This window comes from Stigmatopora nigra, chromosome 6 (genome assembly GCF_051989575.1).
Source record: "Stigmatopora nigra isolate UIUO_SnigA chromosome 6, RoL_Snig_1.1, whole genome shotgun sequence".
Lineage (NCBI taxonomy): Eukaryota > Metazoa > Chordata > Actinopteri > Syngnathiformes > Syngnathidae > Stigmatopora > Stigmatopora nigra.
Window position 1 is genome coordinate 10,453,057 of NC_135513.1, and position 17,548 is coordinate 10,470,604.

Sequence of the window (17,548 nt, forward strand, 5' to 3'; positions counted from 1 at the left end):
TAATTAATTGAATTTTAAGGATGAGGTAATAAAAAACAAAGAATATTGAGTCTTATGTGCATCCTTTTTTGAGTCAACAAAACTAACCAATAAGCTTTCGAGAAGGGCGGGCTTACATTTACTGTCTGCTACCAATAGGAATGTTTCAAATCGGGGCAGTTTGCGTGATGAAAGATGCGCAATTCGCATATGTCGCCATCTTGGGGCGGTATTTAGTGACGCGTTGTTGTGCTTTCAAAGTTGACACGCGCGCCCTTAAACCCATTTTCAGTGCGTCTTTCATCAACTAAGTTCTTCTCCACATGTAGTTTTACTTCAAAACTCGCCAACGTGTAGGAACGCAAGCTCTTGTTTACTGGATAGGATAAGATGCTGGCAAGCTGACACTTGGAGTAGTAAGTGGCTACTAGCTTCGGCGTTGTCTGCCATGGATCCTTTGGGCATGGTGGAGGATGAAGTGGCATTGGAAGGACTGGAAGGCATCACCATCCCTACTTTATGGATACGGCTAGAAGATAGGAACCCCAAATTCCCACTCACGTTGGACGATGGCACCAAGGATTTTGTCTGGAAGTCGCTCGTGGCTAACACCGACCTCACGTTCTACCAGCTGCCCACCGAGAGGGAAGATGTGGTACTAAATGACAGGTATATCATTCTTTTTTTTGAATGAGTAATACCAATATAATGCCTTTTTAAAACGCAAATTCTATTGAATTTGCAGGGCTTTGTTTGCCAGATATAAACAGAATGGAATGTTCAACCTGCTTTTAATTGCCTGCACAATCAAAACAAGATACTAATGTATAAACTGGGTAAATTTAGTAGATCTAGGACAGAAACTGAAAGAATGTTCATCAAACACCTTTTTTTGGAAGGTTGCACAGCTGAACGGGCTAATTGGATGGGTTTGATGATCAAAAATTGACATTTTTATGTAAAGGATTTCACCGGACGGACTCGGGAACACTGTAAATAACATTTGCCCTAATTGGGCAACTTTAAACTTGACCATACAAAGCAGAAGTCATTTTCAACAACATCCAGAAATGTTGGTCTTAGATGGACTGATGAAAAATGGAATACCAGCACACTGAGCAATGTTTTTTTTTTTGTGTCAGGTTTAAGCCGTATCCTGAAGAAAGTTATGATCAAGTCACGAAAGATGTTTACCCCCTGCACGTGGTGCAGGACAATAAGGAGGGCTTCCAGGGCTCGTGCGCCACCTTTGACGAAAGGACTGACATCACAGCAGAACTTCGCATTGGGTCGCCCATCAGCCTGGAGGAGGTTTTAAAAAGGTATGATGGTTCCACATTGTCACCTTGTCTTGGAAGTATCACACATCGACGTTCCCTATGACAGGTATGGCAGAAAGCTAGTGGTGGTGGCGTCCCAGAAGATCCGTTTCCGTGCTCTCATCGGTTGCGAGAACGACCCTGACGTCAAACTGTTGGATGACTCCTATTGCATGCTGGAGCTGGTGGGTAGAGCACGTTGGCAGGGGGAGCTTCAAAGCGACATGCACAAGTCCTCTTTCAAGTATGTGCAAAACATTCTTCATTGCTGACAGAAGTCTATCTACTTTATAGTAAATATATATATGGTAAATGATACTTATTTTTACCTAAATTTTACATTTTCCTACATTTGCGCAATTCCATTTCCTTAATAAACCTTCCTTACGTCTTTATTATTAATTTTTAAATCATACATTTGGTATCAAGTACATGTGTGGTAAAGAAGCATATCTACTTTATAGCATGATGAAGGATACTTATTTGTACATAATTCTTACAGTGTTAAACTAAAATGAATGCAAGTGCCGGTTTGGTGATCCTCTTAACAACAAATACACTTATTTGTATTTTTTTGTAATTTCAGTTTAAAAAAAAAAAGAAAAAAAATCCAACACACATACACGCACTTTCTGATATTAGGGTGTCCATTTTCAGGGTGGATTCCCGCAAACTGCACTACATCAGGAAGCCTCTGATCCGGCACGGTCTGGTGTGCATTCAGGCCTTCACCAGACGTCTCCATTCGGGACAAAAGCAGAGCTCCATGCTCCTCTTGCTCAAACGCTTCTTTGTCATCAGGTCTGTTTATTACCAGAATATTAATATAATACTTTCAGCATAATTTTGATTGTCCTCTTGTTCTATTTTCATCTTCTTGCAGGAGGTCCAAGTACGATCTACTCATGGAGTATGTGTCCACCCTCCTTCAGAAGATGCCCAACCAGCTGGCTGCAATAGTCACCATCCGAGAGCACCTGGTCCGCATTTTTGTTGTTGTTGGTACCTATTCTTAATGCCCTTTTAATCCTTCATATTTTTCTACACTAGAATATGCCAGAGGCCATCTGTAAGCGTGTGTTTCGCTGCATGCGGGACAACAAGTTGGTGGATTACTGCAGTATGCCGCTGGAGGAATTGGATGAAGAAGGAGGAGACTTGCGGAACAAACATGGTCAATCATCTCTATTATCCTTTCATTGATTTTTGTCATTTTTCCAACCAAACTTTTCAATGGGGTTTAGATACTATTTTCAAAGTAACACATTTGTACTCCCTATTAAAACCATGAATATTGAGGTTAAAAATGTGGATCAAGGGGTGTCTTTTACGAGGGAAATTGTCAAATTCGATGACTTTTGGCCATTTTTAGGGTGTAGTTTATGCATGGATGAGGCTAATATGCAAGAAAATACGGTACTATAGGATTTTTTTTAAATTACATAACATAAATAACATGTTTATTTAATTTAATCGGAATAGAATAGTAATATAGATTGAAAATGAATGATTAAATATAATAGTTTTGTTTATTTTTATTCTTTTTTAATTATTGTTGCCCCATTTCAGGCAGAAAAGTCCAGGTGCGCTGCTTGAAGCTAATTAAAGCGTACACAGGCAAAGTTGCCACGGATACGGAGGGATGGAAGGATGACGAAGACGAGGATGAGGATGAAGAGGATGACAGGAGGCGAGCTCAGCCCCCGGTTGGCAATATCATGGAGAAGGATGTTTTGTCACAGGCGTATGACCTAGGTGGGTTTCATTAATATCCTCCTTGTCAGTCATAATTGGGGCTAATGTTTTTTGATATTTGTGGTTGGATGCAGTTTTATTATCGGGCACCCTTGGAGTGTCGCAGTCGGCCATTGGCTCCAAGATGAACATTGGCAAGCTGGAGGCCCGCATGGTCTGTAGGAAGTTAGAGAGGGAAGGCATCATTAAAGTAAGTGTCCGTCTATCTTGATCCAAACGGCTTTCCTTTCACTCTTTTTTTGGATAAAGTGGAGGATTTAAAGTCAATATTTTGTCATTTTTTTCCCTTTCAGAGCTTCATGGTGGATGAAGGCCGCCAAAGAGTCACAAAATTCATCAGCCACAGGTACTTTATTTTAAATTCCATTAAAAAAATGATTACTGACTCAATTTTAGCCTTCTTCTTAACAACAAAACTTTTTTGACCAATGAATTTGATCAATTATGTTGATTTGCACTGAAATGTCCTTTTTAACATTACCACAATACCTACTTTTTTTTCCTTTCCAGGAGCGCGGGTGTTAGCAACCACTTGCAGCTCCTCTCAGAAGAGAAGCAACGCAAAAACCTTTTCCATTCCTCGTCCTCGCCGTCGTCACCCAGTGGCCTGGAGGCCTCCTTGGCCATGGGTAAACAAGCCCAGAAAAGTCCAAAGAAGAGCAGAGCAGCTAGAAAAAAAGACCAAAAACGGAAAAAAGAGGACACATGTTTAGATTCAGGAGGTAAAGTTGGGAAGAAATTGAAACAAAAGGCTGCAAAGGAGCCTGAGGCAACCATTGCAGAAGCTCTTCCACTTCCAGCAGTTCCAGAAACACCACCTGATAGCACACCACGTAAGTATATATATTTTTTAAATGGATTTAAAACAATGTTTATTTTCTTGTTAAGGGAAAACATATTTGAATCTTTTCTTTTCAAAGGAAACAAAATATTTTATTTATTATGTGCAATAGTAAAGTGGAAAACAAAATATTTTTATATAATTATTTTTACATTTTACAAAATGCTTTTTTGAACTAAAGACACCAAAAGAAAAAAAATTGATTAAAAGAATTGGCTTTGATTTAAAAAGGGGAAAATTAGGAAATATAATATACATACATAATCTTCATTTGAATTTGATCATAAAACAGAAACTCATATTTGCTTAACAAATTGCCTCATAAAGGATTACAGTGCAATTATTGAGGACTATTTTTTTTGTTGTTGTTTTTTAATCTAACCTTCTTTCTCAATGAATTGCTACCAAAGAATTGTCTTTTTTTTGCCCCAGCGGAATCTTCCATTGAGGGAAATGAGGAAGAATCTTCACCTCCACAACAAGACGGAGCATCGGACATCACGGAAGTGGACTGCGTTCCCAAGATGCCGGTTTGTCTCATTTTCTTTTCAGTTGTCAATCAGTCACTGTACAAGCTAACCACCATAATACATCCGTCCAGACGTCCACCAGCAGATGGTCCCATGAAACGTACCGCCTCCTCAAGAGGAAAAACCTCATCATCGAGGCTGTACACAAGTTTAAAGTCGTCGATGGACTTTACCAGTAAGTCTCTCAGTGAATTGTTGCACTCTATTTTACTACCCCAGTTCCTCCATTTTTTTTGTCCAGGTTGCAGAAGATGATCAACGATGAAGAAAAACGCCAGGGTTTCACAACCAAGTGCTGCAAGAAGACCGCGGCGCGCCTTGTTCACACTCTGTCCAGAGAAGGGCTGCTGAAAATTTTCACTACAACTGTTATACAAGACGACATGAGCAGGAAGGTGTGTGGGGGTTAATACTATATGATTGATCCATTCATTTCCAGTAAATAAATTGTCATTCATTGCAATTATTGCTTTGTTTTTCCAGGTGGAATTGTTTGTTCATCCATCTGTCCAGGCCAAGGACAAAATGGTGACTGATTGTATTGATCAGGCCCGCTTCAAAATCAGCACTTCTTGCGCTGTTTCGTGGTGCGCAACCCTCTAAGTCCACTTGAATGGTAAACCTGAGGTTTTCTCATCTTTACGTACCGACTCTTTCTTCCCTCAATGCAGCCAGCAGAAGGTGAGCAGCGAAATTATCCCCAGAGTGAAAAAGAATGAGAGCAGCAAGAGTTACAAGAGCTTCAGTGAAATTAAGAAGGAATACGAGAAAGAAGAGACGTCCAGGCCCCCTTACGGTGTGTGTGTGTGTGTGTGTGTGTGTGTGTGTGTGTGTGTGTGTGTGTGTGTGTGTGTGTGTGTGTGTGTGGAGATGGTCAAAAATGCACACAGATTGACATGATGTACAGTATTTTTGTGGTCTTTTGCACCATGAATATTCAACCCTCAGAGAGAGGTTTAAATATATTATAATTTTTGTAGTTCTTGTAGTAGTAGTGGTAGTAGTAGAAGTAATTGTTGTAGTTTTTGTAGTAGTAGTGGTAGTAGTAGAAGTAATTGTTGTAGTTCTTGTAGTAGTAGTAGTGGTAGTAGTAGAAGTAATTGTTGTAGTTCTTGTAGTAGTAGTAGTGGTAGTAGTAGAAGTAATTGTTGTAGTTCTTGTAGTAGTAGTAGTGGTAGTAGTAATTGTTGTAGTTCTTGTAGTAGTAGTAGTTGTAGTAGTATTAGCAGCAGCAGTAGGAGTAGTAGTAGTAGCAGTAGTAGTAGGAGTTGTAGTAGTAGTAGTAGTAATAGTAGTAGTAGTAGTAGTAGTAGTAATAGTAGTAGTAGTAGTAATAGTAATAGCAGTTGTAGGAGTATTAGTTGTATTAGTAGTAGCAGTTGTAGGAGTATTAGTTGTATTAGTAGTAGCAGTTGTAGGAGTATTAGTTGTATTAGTAGTAGCAGTTGTAGGAGTATTAGTTGTATTAGTAGTAGCATTAGGAGTAGTTGTTGTTGTTGTTGTTGTTGTTGTTGTTGTTGTTGTTGTTGTAGTTATTGTAGTAGTAGTAGTATTAGCAGTAGACCCACAAAAGAGTGCCAACCTGAGTAGTTTTTTTTTAATTTGAACCATATGAGACAGAGGTGCCATGCTATATTGTGTAAAAAATGTTCTTGTCATTGTGCTGTGAAGATGACAACAATGATGTATCTTTTAGTTCGCGGACTTGGCAAGACACTGGGTTTTCAGCCCAAAATGCACCGCCTTCGCCTTTTGCACATCTTTATCTGGTACGTCACCTACGATCACCCGAAGGGACCACGTCCCACCAGGCTGACCGGTCTTCAAGACCCTACCGAGGTCGTCAAAGTGGCAGAGGACACAAAAGACGAAAACGTACCCCAAAAGGATTTGGAAGCACCATTGTCAGGGAATGGCGATGCGACGCAGAATGAAGCTGACAGTCAATTAAACCCCGATACAACAGGTATGAATACTCCATTGTAATATTAGAATAAAGATCTTTAATCACCTTCATGCCGATGTTCAGTTTACTCTGAAGAGGATTCGTGGAAAAGGTTCGTCCCGCCAGTTCGCAGGCACAACAATCGAGACATCGGTTGGGCGCTTGTGGGCGACCTGCTCCATTGCTTGCCGCTCTCCTTGTTCATGCAACTCATTCAGTGTAACTATCAGGTGAGGAATATACGTGGAAAACCAGAAAATAAATGGCAGCCATTGCTGTTTTACGAGGCATTCCAGCCTTATTTTCGTACTCTGACCAGACAGTAATCTCACCCAACCTATAATTATGTGTATTGTGATAACCAACCACAGGTTGATGGCTTGGAGGAGTACTTGAACGACCCGGTGAAGCAACACTATGTCGTTTGGGAGCTGCCCCTCCATATTCGAAAGAAGCTCTTTTACAAAAGGTTTTTAAAATTCTATCCCCTGCCAGATTCCAGATTATCCTTTTGCCTAAATGTCTCCTTTCCTTTCCAGACGTTATGTTTTTGGCTTCTATGAGAATCTACAGCGTTTGGTATGCATGGGCCTGCTGCATTTTGCTCCTGTGGAGAAAATGAAGGAGAAAGATCAGGTACTTTGAATGACACTCATGATATCATCATGAACCCAAAATGTCCATCAAATGTATTTACTTTGTTAATATCTTCTGCAGCTGTTTTGTTACCTGAAGCGCCACGCTACCATCGTGGACACCACCAACACAGAACCACACTATTGGCTGGTTAATGAAAGTAACGATAACCCCTTTGACAGACGCCATTACACTTTCAATAGCATGGAGGATCTGGACACATACTGGTTCGACCTAATGTGCATCTGCCTCAACACGCCACTGGGTTCGAACACACTAATACGTAGGCTTTAAACTCTTAGGCATTGTTCTTAAAATTTGGATTTTTTTTTTTTTTTTGTGCAGGCCTAATTCGTCCCAAACGAAGCGGGTCCGAGGACGAGGCTCCCCCACCGTCCTTTGTGCACGAACGACGTATCTTAATGGGAATGGCTTCCTTACTCAAGTATGTGATGGGGAAAAAAATAGTTGTTGTTTTTGCCCTCAAATATCAAAAATAGGGTTTCACTTTTCTTACTTTCTCCTCTGTTGTCATCAATAATAGGTAAAAAAAACTTTTATATGCTTAATTAGGTCAGCTTACAGATCAAGGGGAGCTTTTTTATTGTATGTTTTTGCTTTTTTGGCCAAATGTGGTATACATTTTTTAGTAAATACGCCAAGGTTAGTGCGTAGATTTCGATAAAATTAACAAATGTGTGTACATTAACAGGGGCAGCAGCGTTATCAGCGACGATGGAACCACGCCGGGAGACGGCAAAGGCGCCGGAGGTCTAGACTCTGAGTTCTTTGCTCATCTAAAGCGCAACTGGCTGTGGACAAGCCGCCTGATGGCTGCCAAAATTGTATGAACCAACTCCAACATGGTATTTGGAGTTCTGCTCATGAGATTTGTTGTGTAATTTGTATTTCCGTCTTGCCCCCCTCACAGCGCCCCGGCATGTCAGCTGAAGTTGAGAGAGCCAAAGTGCGACTGAAGAGTCTGCTGAGTAAAGAATCAATGCTAGCCGCGCTGAAAGCCGGTAAATTTGCAGTATGTCAAAAGAGATATCATTTTATGCTCCATTCAATGTCCTCCTAAATTTCCACGTTTTCACAGGAGGTTCAATGCCTCACTTCTTGACAGCCAAGAAGATGGTAGTCACAGAAGAAAATGTCGAGGTGAGAAATCCCTTTAGACTAATACATTTTTGAAAATGTGCAATTCTTAGACAAATATTCAAAACAGAACTAGAAAACACACACACAAATGACAAAGTATTCAACCAAAAATACATTAATGAAACAAATTGACTTTTCAAAGAGCCAACCTTCTGCAATATACTTTTTTTCTTGGGCTCACTTAATTATGAAGAATAATTGTGGCTTAAGTTTGAAGTGTCCAAAATCAATGCATCACTTAATGAGCAAGTTAGATAAAGCAGTGGGCTCCAAACATAAGATCCTGCTTTTCTAGCAGTGCAGTATAAAATACAAGCACTTTCCTATCTCATCTTTGCTACCAGGTGGCAATCAAACCAGCATCCAGAAACCAGCAGGTTGTCGGTGGGAAACGGCAGAAGCGGAAGAGACTTAAAAAGCAAGTTGTCAAGATTCCTCGCAAGAAGAAAAAAGGTAAGTACAAAAAAATCAGTTCATAAAGTACATCTTTATGAGACAAGATAGTGAAGTAAAGTAGTGCTATACTATGTGTTAAATGAGTTGCATGATGACTTTTTTAAACTCCAAACTCATCCCTTTTGGTAGAGCCCAAAAAGCGCACTCCCGCTCACGATGAGGCGGACCATCGAGCGTTGAAAAAGATGACAAGGCAACGAGTTTTCTGGACCTTGCAGGAAGACTCGCTGTTAATGCTTTGTGCCGTGGCCTCGCGTCTGCTCAACACCAAGGTGCCCACATTCATGTGTTTCATTTGTCTAAATGGCCTTGTGCAAATCCACATATTGTATCATGCTTTGGTTTGATGGTTTTGCAGTTGCGGAGGTTGTTTGTGGCCTACTGTATCGTGAGAGACCTTCTCCAAGCTTCATTTCAGGTGTCTGAGGACAAAACGTCCCTCGCCGTCGGTCGGCGCACTCGTTATATCCTCAAAAATCCACAAACGTTCCTCAACTACAGGTTGGTGCTTCAATCTTCAATCATTATTTGACTTGAAGTAAAACAAGACAAACCAAGTTTTTTTTCAATGATAAATGATCAGTCTCAAAAACTGTACCCATAAAATGATACAAATACTAGCTGATTATTCACAATATTTGATCAGAAATTAAAAAATATCTATCTGACAACAATGAAAGTCTTTCATAGTTAATTGAATTTTGATGTGTTTTGGGTTTTTTTATTGTGCAGAATTTGCTTGGCGGAAATCTACCAGGACAAAGATCTGCTAAATCAGCTTCAGAAATACAAGCCTACCGATACTAATGATCCAGTTGTATGTTTTTCATTTCAAGCTATTCCATTTTTCGCCGCGTAGGACCGTGTCTCATATCTCGTCTTATCTTCAGGATTGCGCCAGATCCTTCAACGAGTACGTCAAACTCCTCCGAAACAAGTTCAGTTCGGTCATCAACCCCGATGAAATTAAAATGCCCGAAACCAAACAACAACTTTTTTCTAAGTAAGTCAAAAGAACCACAGATAACTGGGTATGTTCAAATAGAGGGCTTTTATATTCATTTCTTTCCGCAGTTTCAAAGTGTGCACAATCCAGACCTCCAATGAAATTCCCTCCAAAGACACCATAACTTGGTATGAGTTTCCTCATATTTATGTTGGGCCTCATAAAAATGAACATTTTTCCTACTCTTTCTCATTCCAGCATAACGGACATCCAAAATTTGGTGTTGTTCAATCTGATTCAGAGTACACTAGCAATGACCAACTATCAGATGAAGTATTCCAGATCCTTTCAGGTACTTTTTTTTCCCCTCTCAGATCTAATTTAAGCTATTTTTTTAATACAAATGTCCATCTTTTTGTCCTTTCTATCAGACCTTCCACATTTATAGTCAGTACCCGCAAGAGTTACTTTGCCAGGTGTTCATTCACTGCCGCAAACGTCACATGATCAATCGGCGCCGCGTGGATCAATTGACGGGACCCAAGAAAAACCGAGCTTTTCCCATCTTGCCCATGTCCTTCCAGCTTTCTCAGTCCTACTACAGGTAGAGTTTAACATTGTATGTCCACACTTATAACACTTTTAACCCTTTGTGGGCCAAGTGCCTATTTATGGTCATTTAGAAAATGTTAGTAAAAATATATGCATAATTAATTATTGAACATTTTTGTGCTTTTCCGTTACTTTTATGAATTATAAATCAATTTTTAAAGGAATACAATTTTAATAAAAACTATTTGATGACATTAAAATAAATATATGCAAAATACACTAACTAACTACTATTTACCTCATTACATGCCATTGATGGCAAAAAACTACAATTCATTTAAACCAGAAAGACTAGATGCGAATGCTCAATTTATTTTGACTTGGATTGAACTAACATTCAATGGGATTGAATGATTCCCCCACATTTTCTGCCTGGCAGGTTATTCGCATGGCGTTTTCCTCACACGCTGTGCACCGACTCATTCCACTTTCTAAAGAATTTACTGAGCAACGGCACAAACGACGACCGGCCCGCGGTCTCCTACTTCCACGAGACCGAAAACCGGCTGGATAGTGGCGAGGCAGCGCCGGAAAGGCCGCCACCCCCAGCCTCAGACACCGCGGAAGCTGAAGGCGAACCAAACTCTAGTTCACAACCTCCCGGGATGATGCGCTACCCTCCGGACTCTCCTGGAGGAGCCTGCCTGGTGTCACTCACGCTAATGAGTTTAGGACTACTGTCCTTACATTTGTCCATTCCTAAGAAGATGGTGGTGGTGGACAGCACCCTGTTGGAGAACGAAGTCAAGAGGTATGTTTTTTTTCCTTAGTTTCCAGGCAGTTTTTACATCATTCCAGAATTGGGAGACATTTGATCCGTATAGAAAGCAAAATTTTGAATTCCAAAGCCAAAATGCCCTCCATTTTGTTCTTTTATTGGCATCTTGAATGGCTGTTTTTGGGGTTTCAGCATGGCATCATTGGAAGAAGAGGACGATGAGGATGAAGATGTTGGCGCAGGCAAAAAGAAGCCGGTACTTGCAGCTCCCCAGGCGTCGCACACCAAGTACTTTATGATGAAAGGATTTTGCATTCCTGGCATTGGTGAGTTGATTTTGCATTGAATTGAAAGGTTTTATTGTCATCATACAAGTATAATGAGATGTAAAGCTTTCACCACACAGTGCACCAATAGCAACAACAAACAGACATAAATAATCTATAAAAAAAGTACATAGTCCAAGTGAGTGTGGCCTTGTTCTGTCTGAAGTCCAGGATGTCCATTGTCAATGGACTCAACAACAAACAAATAAACACATAGATAATAAATATATAGCAATGATAAATAAATAATCCATAAATAGTAATAGATAAATAAGTGGTCAACACAATGAATAAGTAGTAATAATAAGTCTTGAGTATGGTGACAGCTCTTGGGAAGAAAGTGTCTTTGAGTCTGTTTGTCTTGGCTGTTATGGCCCCAAAGTGACTATTGGATAATGTCCAGTGACAAGTTAAAAGTTGATGTAAAAAGCGCCATTAAATACTACAACAATTGGGTTTAAAAATAGACAAAACTCCAATTTGGATGCAAATACATTCATAAAAGTACAGGAAATTACACTTGAATGCGTTTTAATATTGAATGTGCTTTTGCAGTCAAACTCCGCAACCTGAGCAGCAACGAAAACATCGTAGTGGAGTCGTGCGAGATCATGATGCACTTGCGAAAAACTCCGGTTCGCGTCTTGGTGAAGGATGACGCGCCCTTGGATTTCTCCAAAAGTGGCCCGTCTCTGGTGCCGTCCATCCTCACCCGCTGCTTTCAGAAGGCCACGCCCACTCCGGCACGGCGTTCTGACTACTCAGCTGAAGACCTGCGGGCCAGCGCTCTGCTGAGGAACAGCCTGGATGGAGGTGGAGAGATGGGAGTGGACCAGGTGGACTTATTTCGGGAGCTTGCTCACCTCCGTTTGCCGCTCTCTGGACGGAGCAGGAGCCTGGAGCAGTACCTTGGGGTAAGTTGACTCCATCCCAACTCTTTCACCTTAACACAGAATAGAACATTCTCCTATAGGTTGATGACATCACAGTTTGAGCTCAAAACAGGCTTCTATTAATCTAATTAGGAATGTCCCATTAAAATATTTTTACACATGCATCCAAATCATCTAATTGTTGAGATTTTTATTCTTAATTGTGGATGTTGGTGATACATGTATTGTAGTTGAAAAATAACTAAGTTTTTTTACCCCAAAGATTTGACATTACAGCCACAATTAGGGTCATTATTACCTTTTTTTAAAAATGTTTTTATTTTTTCTACAACTTTGTGCTGGGTCATAAAAATATATTCACATTCAAGACCTCACATTTACCCCTATTAGTTTTCTGAACCGCTTTTTCCTTACTAGGTTCGCGGGGGTGCTGGAGTCCATCCCCAGCTGAGGGGACGGGCAACTTTTCATGCTAACACTCAATCCTAGGGACAATTTAGAGTGTCCAATCAGCCTGTCATGCATATTTTTGGAATATGGGAGAAAACTGGAGTACCCGGGTAAAACCCACGCAAGCCCGGGGAGAAAAAAATGCAAACTCCACACAGGTGGACCGACCTGGATTTGAACCCAGGACCCCAGAGCAGTGAGCCCGACATGCTAACCACTCAATCCACCGGGCCTTCTACCACTATTTTTATCATCAATAAATATATCCATGAATTATGTTTCATTTGAGCATTTCACACACAATTGCGCAATTTGTGATGAATTCCCACTGCAGTTTAATTAATATTATTATTATATTTTTTTTTTTTAGGATTTACTAGAAGATGGTCAGGTCCTCCGGGTGGGCGGTTACGGCACCCGCTGGGTACTGACCGAGTACGCCGACCCCTGGATTATCACTGTCAACCCCAGAGATTGGTACCAACCGCAGAGCTCCCCCTACGGGCGGCCATCCCAACACAACATCCCCTTCATTCGCAAGAAGCGGCGGCGACTCACGGAAGAGGAGCCACCGCCGAAGAAAAAAGCGTCAAAGGGTGAGGACGTTGATAAAGAGGAAGGTGGACCAGAAAAGGTCGAGGGAGAGAATGACGCGGAAGAGCTTTGCATGGAACAAGAAAGCGAGGAAAAGGAGGGAAAGAGTTCTCCAGCCAAAGATGAGGAGATGGAGGATGTGGAGGAAAACAGAGAAGGTCCATCGTTGGAAAAGAAGGACCTTCATGAGTAAGTTTTATTTGCAGAGGTATTTGACATTGTCTTTGATTTATACTCGGCCTTGCAAAAAATAACTTTTTTTACCTCAATTCAGTATTGTTTACACTACTTAGCAATTTGTAAATTCCCAAAGTAATTGTGTAAGAATTAAGTAAGCTTAAGTATGTATATTAAATTATTATATTCTTAACCAGAATATTTTTTAAATTTTTTTTTTTCAAAGTACTTTTTCATACTATTTATTTTAAATACTTTTTAAAGTCTAATATAGTTCCAGATTGCAGTACATAATATGTTTCATGGCTCTCAACGACTCTCTTCTCCTTTTTTAATGTATACTTTTTTGTTGCTGAACATCCCACAGTGATCGAGTGAGCTTCATCAGCCGTCCATGGCGTCTGGTGGACGGGACACTCAACCGTCAAGTGTGCAAAGGCATGCTGGAGGGTGTCCTCCAGCACATCATGTCCCGTCCTGGCGTACCTCAGTGGAAGCTGCTATCACACTATAATGATGTGCTGCATCCTGTCGTCATTCTGGAGTTGGTTCAGGTGACAACAAATTTTCTTCCTATTTATTTTTTGCCCCCAACTCTTATCTTTCCCTTATTTTCTCCCCATGTGTGTGCAGTCACTGATAGTACTGGGCTGCGTGACAAAGAAAACTATGGTGAAAAGAGCCAAGCCCACCCTGTTTGGAAGCCCCGCCCTACCAGAGCAGACGGACCGAGATTGTGTGTATTATGAGCCCACGGTCAGTTGCAGCCTCAGACTTGCTCAGGTGCTACCCAACGAACGCAACTGGAACCACTGCATCACCTAGTTTGATTTTTTTGCTTTAAAGTCACCTAACTTTGACTTTAAATGACTGGCTTGGCTTCTCCATCCAATGATTTCATCCACTAAACCTTTTTTTTTTTTTTTAAACCGCTTTGCAAAATTAAGTAAATTTAACTGTGTGAAAGAAGAAAGCATTGCTTTTCTTTGTCGGTTTAATTCATAAACATTCAATTTGCTTTACACATAAAGCAGACATGATTTATTCCATTCATCACAATTATAGGCCAAAAACTACATGATATGCACTAGCGTCATTAGCAATGAACCTGAAACTTAAAGAATGGCTTTTTTTTGGCTAAATGCGTCAGTCAAATTAATCCCAAAATACTAAACAGCAAATTGGTGAACCAAACATGTTAAAAATGTTGTTGTTTTTAAACTTGTGCCTCGCTTGTTGATGTCTTCCTCTGAGAAAGTGCCATTTCCTTGACTTGTGGCGTCAAAACCTTGAATTGCTCAAAGATGCTGGACATCTCATCCTGTTCCCCGTCCTCACCCTGCACGTCTTCCTGCTTCCGTCCTTGATTCTGACTCATCAGTTGCTTCACAACCAGACTCTGATAGACACTCAGTAGCTGGTGTTTCTCAGCAGGAACACGCCCCACCAGAGTAGCGATAATATGAGGTACGCAACGTCCAGGGGCGTGAAGGATACAATGGGTACTCTCCTGAAAAAGCAAGACGCTAGTCAGGTGGAGAACCATTGCTGGGTCCTCTGTGTCTTTCAGTTGCTCTGCCAAGGTTTGACGGTGGAGCAGGAAGGCTTGTCGTTCCTTTTTCTTGTCGTTTTTTTTCAGCATGAAGCCACACACATCCGCCGCGGATTCAAAGTTTTCCAGGAAATCGCTGATGGTTTTCCCATTCAGGCAATTATGCAGTTTCATCAGAGGCGTTTTGGTGTCATCCGAAACTCTGTTAAGAATCTTCAAGCGGACTTCAGTGGTGATGGCAGCCGGGTTTTCTACGGACGTCATGGTTTCGGCGGCTAGGAAGTTGACGAGGATGTTGGTCAGGTCGGTGCCTACCGTTTTTAAGACGTGCTTGGCTATGATGACTTGGGTTTCGTCGCAGAAAAATTTGGTGCCTTTTTCGAAGAGACGGATGTTGTTGTAAAGGTTGGAGATTTCTTCTTGTAGGTCCTTCACTGACTTTTTGGTGGAGCCTGAAAGTGGGCAAGTAGTGGACATGAACAGAGTCCGCATGGCTTCTTGGTAAGCTTTGGTCAAAGGTCGAACTAACTCTTCTGCCAAATCGGGGACAATTTCTTGAGGAAAATCACTCAACTTATCCTCTAAAACCTCCACTATTTCTTCTTGGGTCATGAATGGAGCTTCCTCCTTGGAACGAGGTCCACTTTCCTCCTCGTCTTCGTCTCTCTTCCCTTTCTTTTTCGTCTTCCGGGTTCGGAACTCTCTGGCGTTGCCGCCTCCGCCCGATTTGCCGGCGCTTTCTGCGGCTTTTTTCTTACGCTCGCCTTCTTTTTTCTCTTTTCTGGACATTCCAGAGTTTTCCACCACCATAGCAGATTGCTTGAGATCATCTTCACTTATCAGCAACACTGGATTATTTTTTATCTCCTTCTGTGCTCTCTGTTGCACGGCATTGTCAAAAAGTGCCAGGCATTCGCCAATCCACTTTTCGCCGCAAACGATGGTGCCGCCCAGGATTCTAGCGGCCGATTCTGTGTTAGTGTTCCTTATGGCCTGGTTGATCAACATCACCACGTCTTCATCTGATATGCAACTCGGCAAAATGGCCCGTATGTCGGCCCACGAACCAGAACTGACCGCTTCTTCCAAGGAGGCCTCCACCTGGTCCACCAAAGCCTGACCTACACAAGCTGCTTTGAGGAAAAGTAGCTTTTTGCCCTTAAAGCGCTTTTTGATGTAACCACTAGGTTCTGCGATCCCCAGTCGGATCAATGCGTCGAATTCTAAATATCCGTTTTGCCGGAGGAAAGCATCCACCCAAGAGTTCTGAGTTTTGGAGTAAATGTCAGGGATGTATACAGCGTTGTCCTGTCGACCCCCCACTACGCTTCCATTGAGACGGCCAGTGTTGACCAGGTCCTCCAGAACCGTATATAGGAGATTCTCGTGAAGCCCAAAAGTGCTGATCAATCCACCGACTGAGGTTGGACGAGTGATGGCACTGAACAGCCCTCTTACTTTGGCCGTGTGCCGGGCTACAAAAGCCGGAGTGAATATAAATCCTCGACTGTACTGATCCAATTCGCCCTGGATCAATTTCCCAAGACGCTTTGAGAGCGACTCGTTTAGGAAATCGCCAGGTAGATCGTAGCTCTTGCAAAGGTCCGCGATGCTGACCAGGCCAGCTTCTTGAAGCCGGTCGTTGATTTCTTCGGCCATGCGGTTAAGGTAGTTGTTGGTGATGAGTTGGCCAAGTACCATCTGGACATTTTTGTCAGATCTTGCTATTTCATTTGCTCTCGATTCAACGTCCACCCAATTGACATTGATAATCTGTTGGAGTTCCAGAAGATTGACTCGGCCACCGTGACGGTAAAGTTCATCTCGAATTTCTCTACTGATCTGTGCAGGGGTGATGTACTCTTTTCCATCTAAGGTGTGCACCACTTCGAGTTTCTGGTTTTGAATAAGTTTGGTGATTATGTCAATGCAATCCCTCTCTGATAGCCTTTGAGAAGTGTCAGCAAACTGGGCTTTCTGGAAATCAGCTGCAAGACGTCGGATTTCTTCCCATTCACTTGCCATGGCTGCGATGTCTTTTAAAAATACTCCACTGGCTCACTGGTTAAGAAGTAAAGAGAAAGACGAGGTAAAGACACGTCAACATAACCACTCACAAAGATCGGAAGCCCAGAGCGAGATCATACCCTGTCACACGTCAAATCCGTTTTGATGGTTTCCTAAAAAATCCACTCTTCAAATCAATAAATCTGCTGGTAGAACCTGGATTTGGTTATGTTTGAAATGCGCTGACCTTTATGTTGCTCGCATTTTTTACGGACAGGAGCAAAAGCAAACACATATCAAGTGGCTGGGAACATGGCGTTGGGGGCGTTTTCTAGTGGCGTCATTCTTAGGCGACAAGTATAGTTGTCAAGATCTGATTTGTTTACATGTGTAGCTAAATTTTCTCGGTGGCCTGCGTCTTCTGATGACGTAACACAACTGTCGGATTGCACACTACAACGCACTTTTAAACCACGAATGTTTGCAAAAAGACTGTAAAATAAATAATGGTTAATGCTCACGCTGGTTTAAGATCAAGGGAATAAAAATGACCTTTTAAAAAGGTTTTATAGATGGACATTAATAGAAGCTGAGAGAAAATGCGTGGACACCTGTGTTCTTTTCTATAAAATTGATAATGTTCATCTCTTT

General features: G+C 41.6%; 2 protein-coding genes across 2 annotated transcripts; one reads left to right on the forward strand and one right to left on the reverse strand.

Annotated features, from left to right (window-relative positions):
• Window positions 1-211: 211 nt before the first annotated feature.
• On the forward strand, window positions 212-14,311 carry gtf3c1 (general transcription factor IIIC subunit 1). Its single transcript, XM_077718818.1, has 38 exons — window positions 212-648; window positions 1,122-1,301; window positions 1,366-1,542; window positions 1,956-2,099; window positions 2,182-2,278; window positions 2,349-2,472; window positions 2,868-3,053; window positions 3,128-3,243; window positions 3,347-3,399; window positions 3,564-3,886; window positions 4,327-4,424; window positions 4,496-4,599; window positions 4,666-4,819; window positions 4,908-5,011; window positions 5,096-5,220; window positions 6,121-6,390; window positions 6,454-6,599; window positions 6,741-6,838; window positions 6,909-7,005; window positions 7,087-7,270; window positions 7,351-7,450; window positions 7,718-7,850; window positions 7,937-8,027; window positions 8,105-8,166; window positions 8,511-8,619; window positions 8,752-8,894; window positions 8,981-9,123; window positions 9,355-9,439; window positions 9,513-9,625; window positions 9,697-9,756; window positions 9,827-9,920; window positions 10,000-10,172; window positions 10,560-10,931; window positions 11,091-11,224; window positions 11,780-12,138; window positions 12,938-13,350; window positions 13,706-13,892; window positions 13,972-14,311. Exons 1-38 carry the CDS (start codon window positions 428-430, stop codon window positions 14,161-14,163), a joined length of 5,964 nt encoding a protein of 1,987 aa, XP_077574944.1. The 5' UTR covers window positions 212-427; the 3' UTR covers window positions 14,164-14,311.
• Window positions 14,312-14,314: 3 nt separating this feature from the next.
• On the reverse strand, window positions 14,315-17,266 carry ufl1 (UFM1-specific ligase 1). Its single transcript, XM_077718823.1, has 2 exons — window positions 17,038-17,266; window positions 14,315-16,951 (listed from the first exon to the last, which is right to left on the reverse strand). The coding sequence occupies exon 2, from the start codon at window positions 16,913-16,915 to the stop codon at window positions 14,555-14,557; it is 2,361 nt and encodes a 786-aa protein (XP_077574949.1). The 5' UTR covers window positions 16,916-16,951; window positions 17,038-17,266; the 3' UTR covers window positions 14,315-14,554.
• Window positions 17,267-17,548: the final 282 nt, after the last annotated feature.

Bases quoted from the DNA above. Each gene is read 5' to 3' on its own strand.
- ufl1 (XM_077718823.1), bottom strand. From the start codon at position 16,915: ATGGCAAGTGAATGGGAAGAAATCCGACGTCTTGCAGCTGATTTCCAG.
- gtf3c1 (XM_077718818.1), top strand. From the start codon at position 428: ATGGATCCTTTGGGCATGGTGGAGGATGAAGTGGCATTGGAAGGACTG. The intron at 9,626-9,696 runs GTAAGTCAAAAG...TTCTTTCCGCAG, and splicing joins AAACAACAACTTTTTTCTAA to TTTCAAAGTGTGCACAATCC. The intron at 10,173-10,559 runs GTAGAGTTTAAC...TCTGCCTGGCAG, and splicing joins CTTTCTCAGTCCTACTACAG to GTTATTCGCATGGCGTTTTC.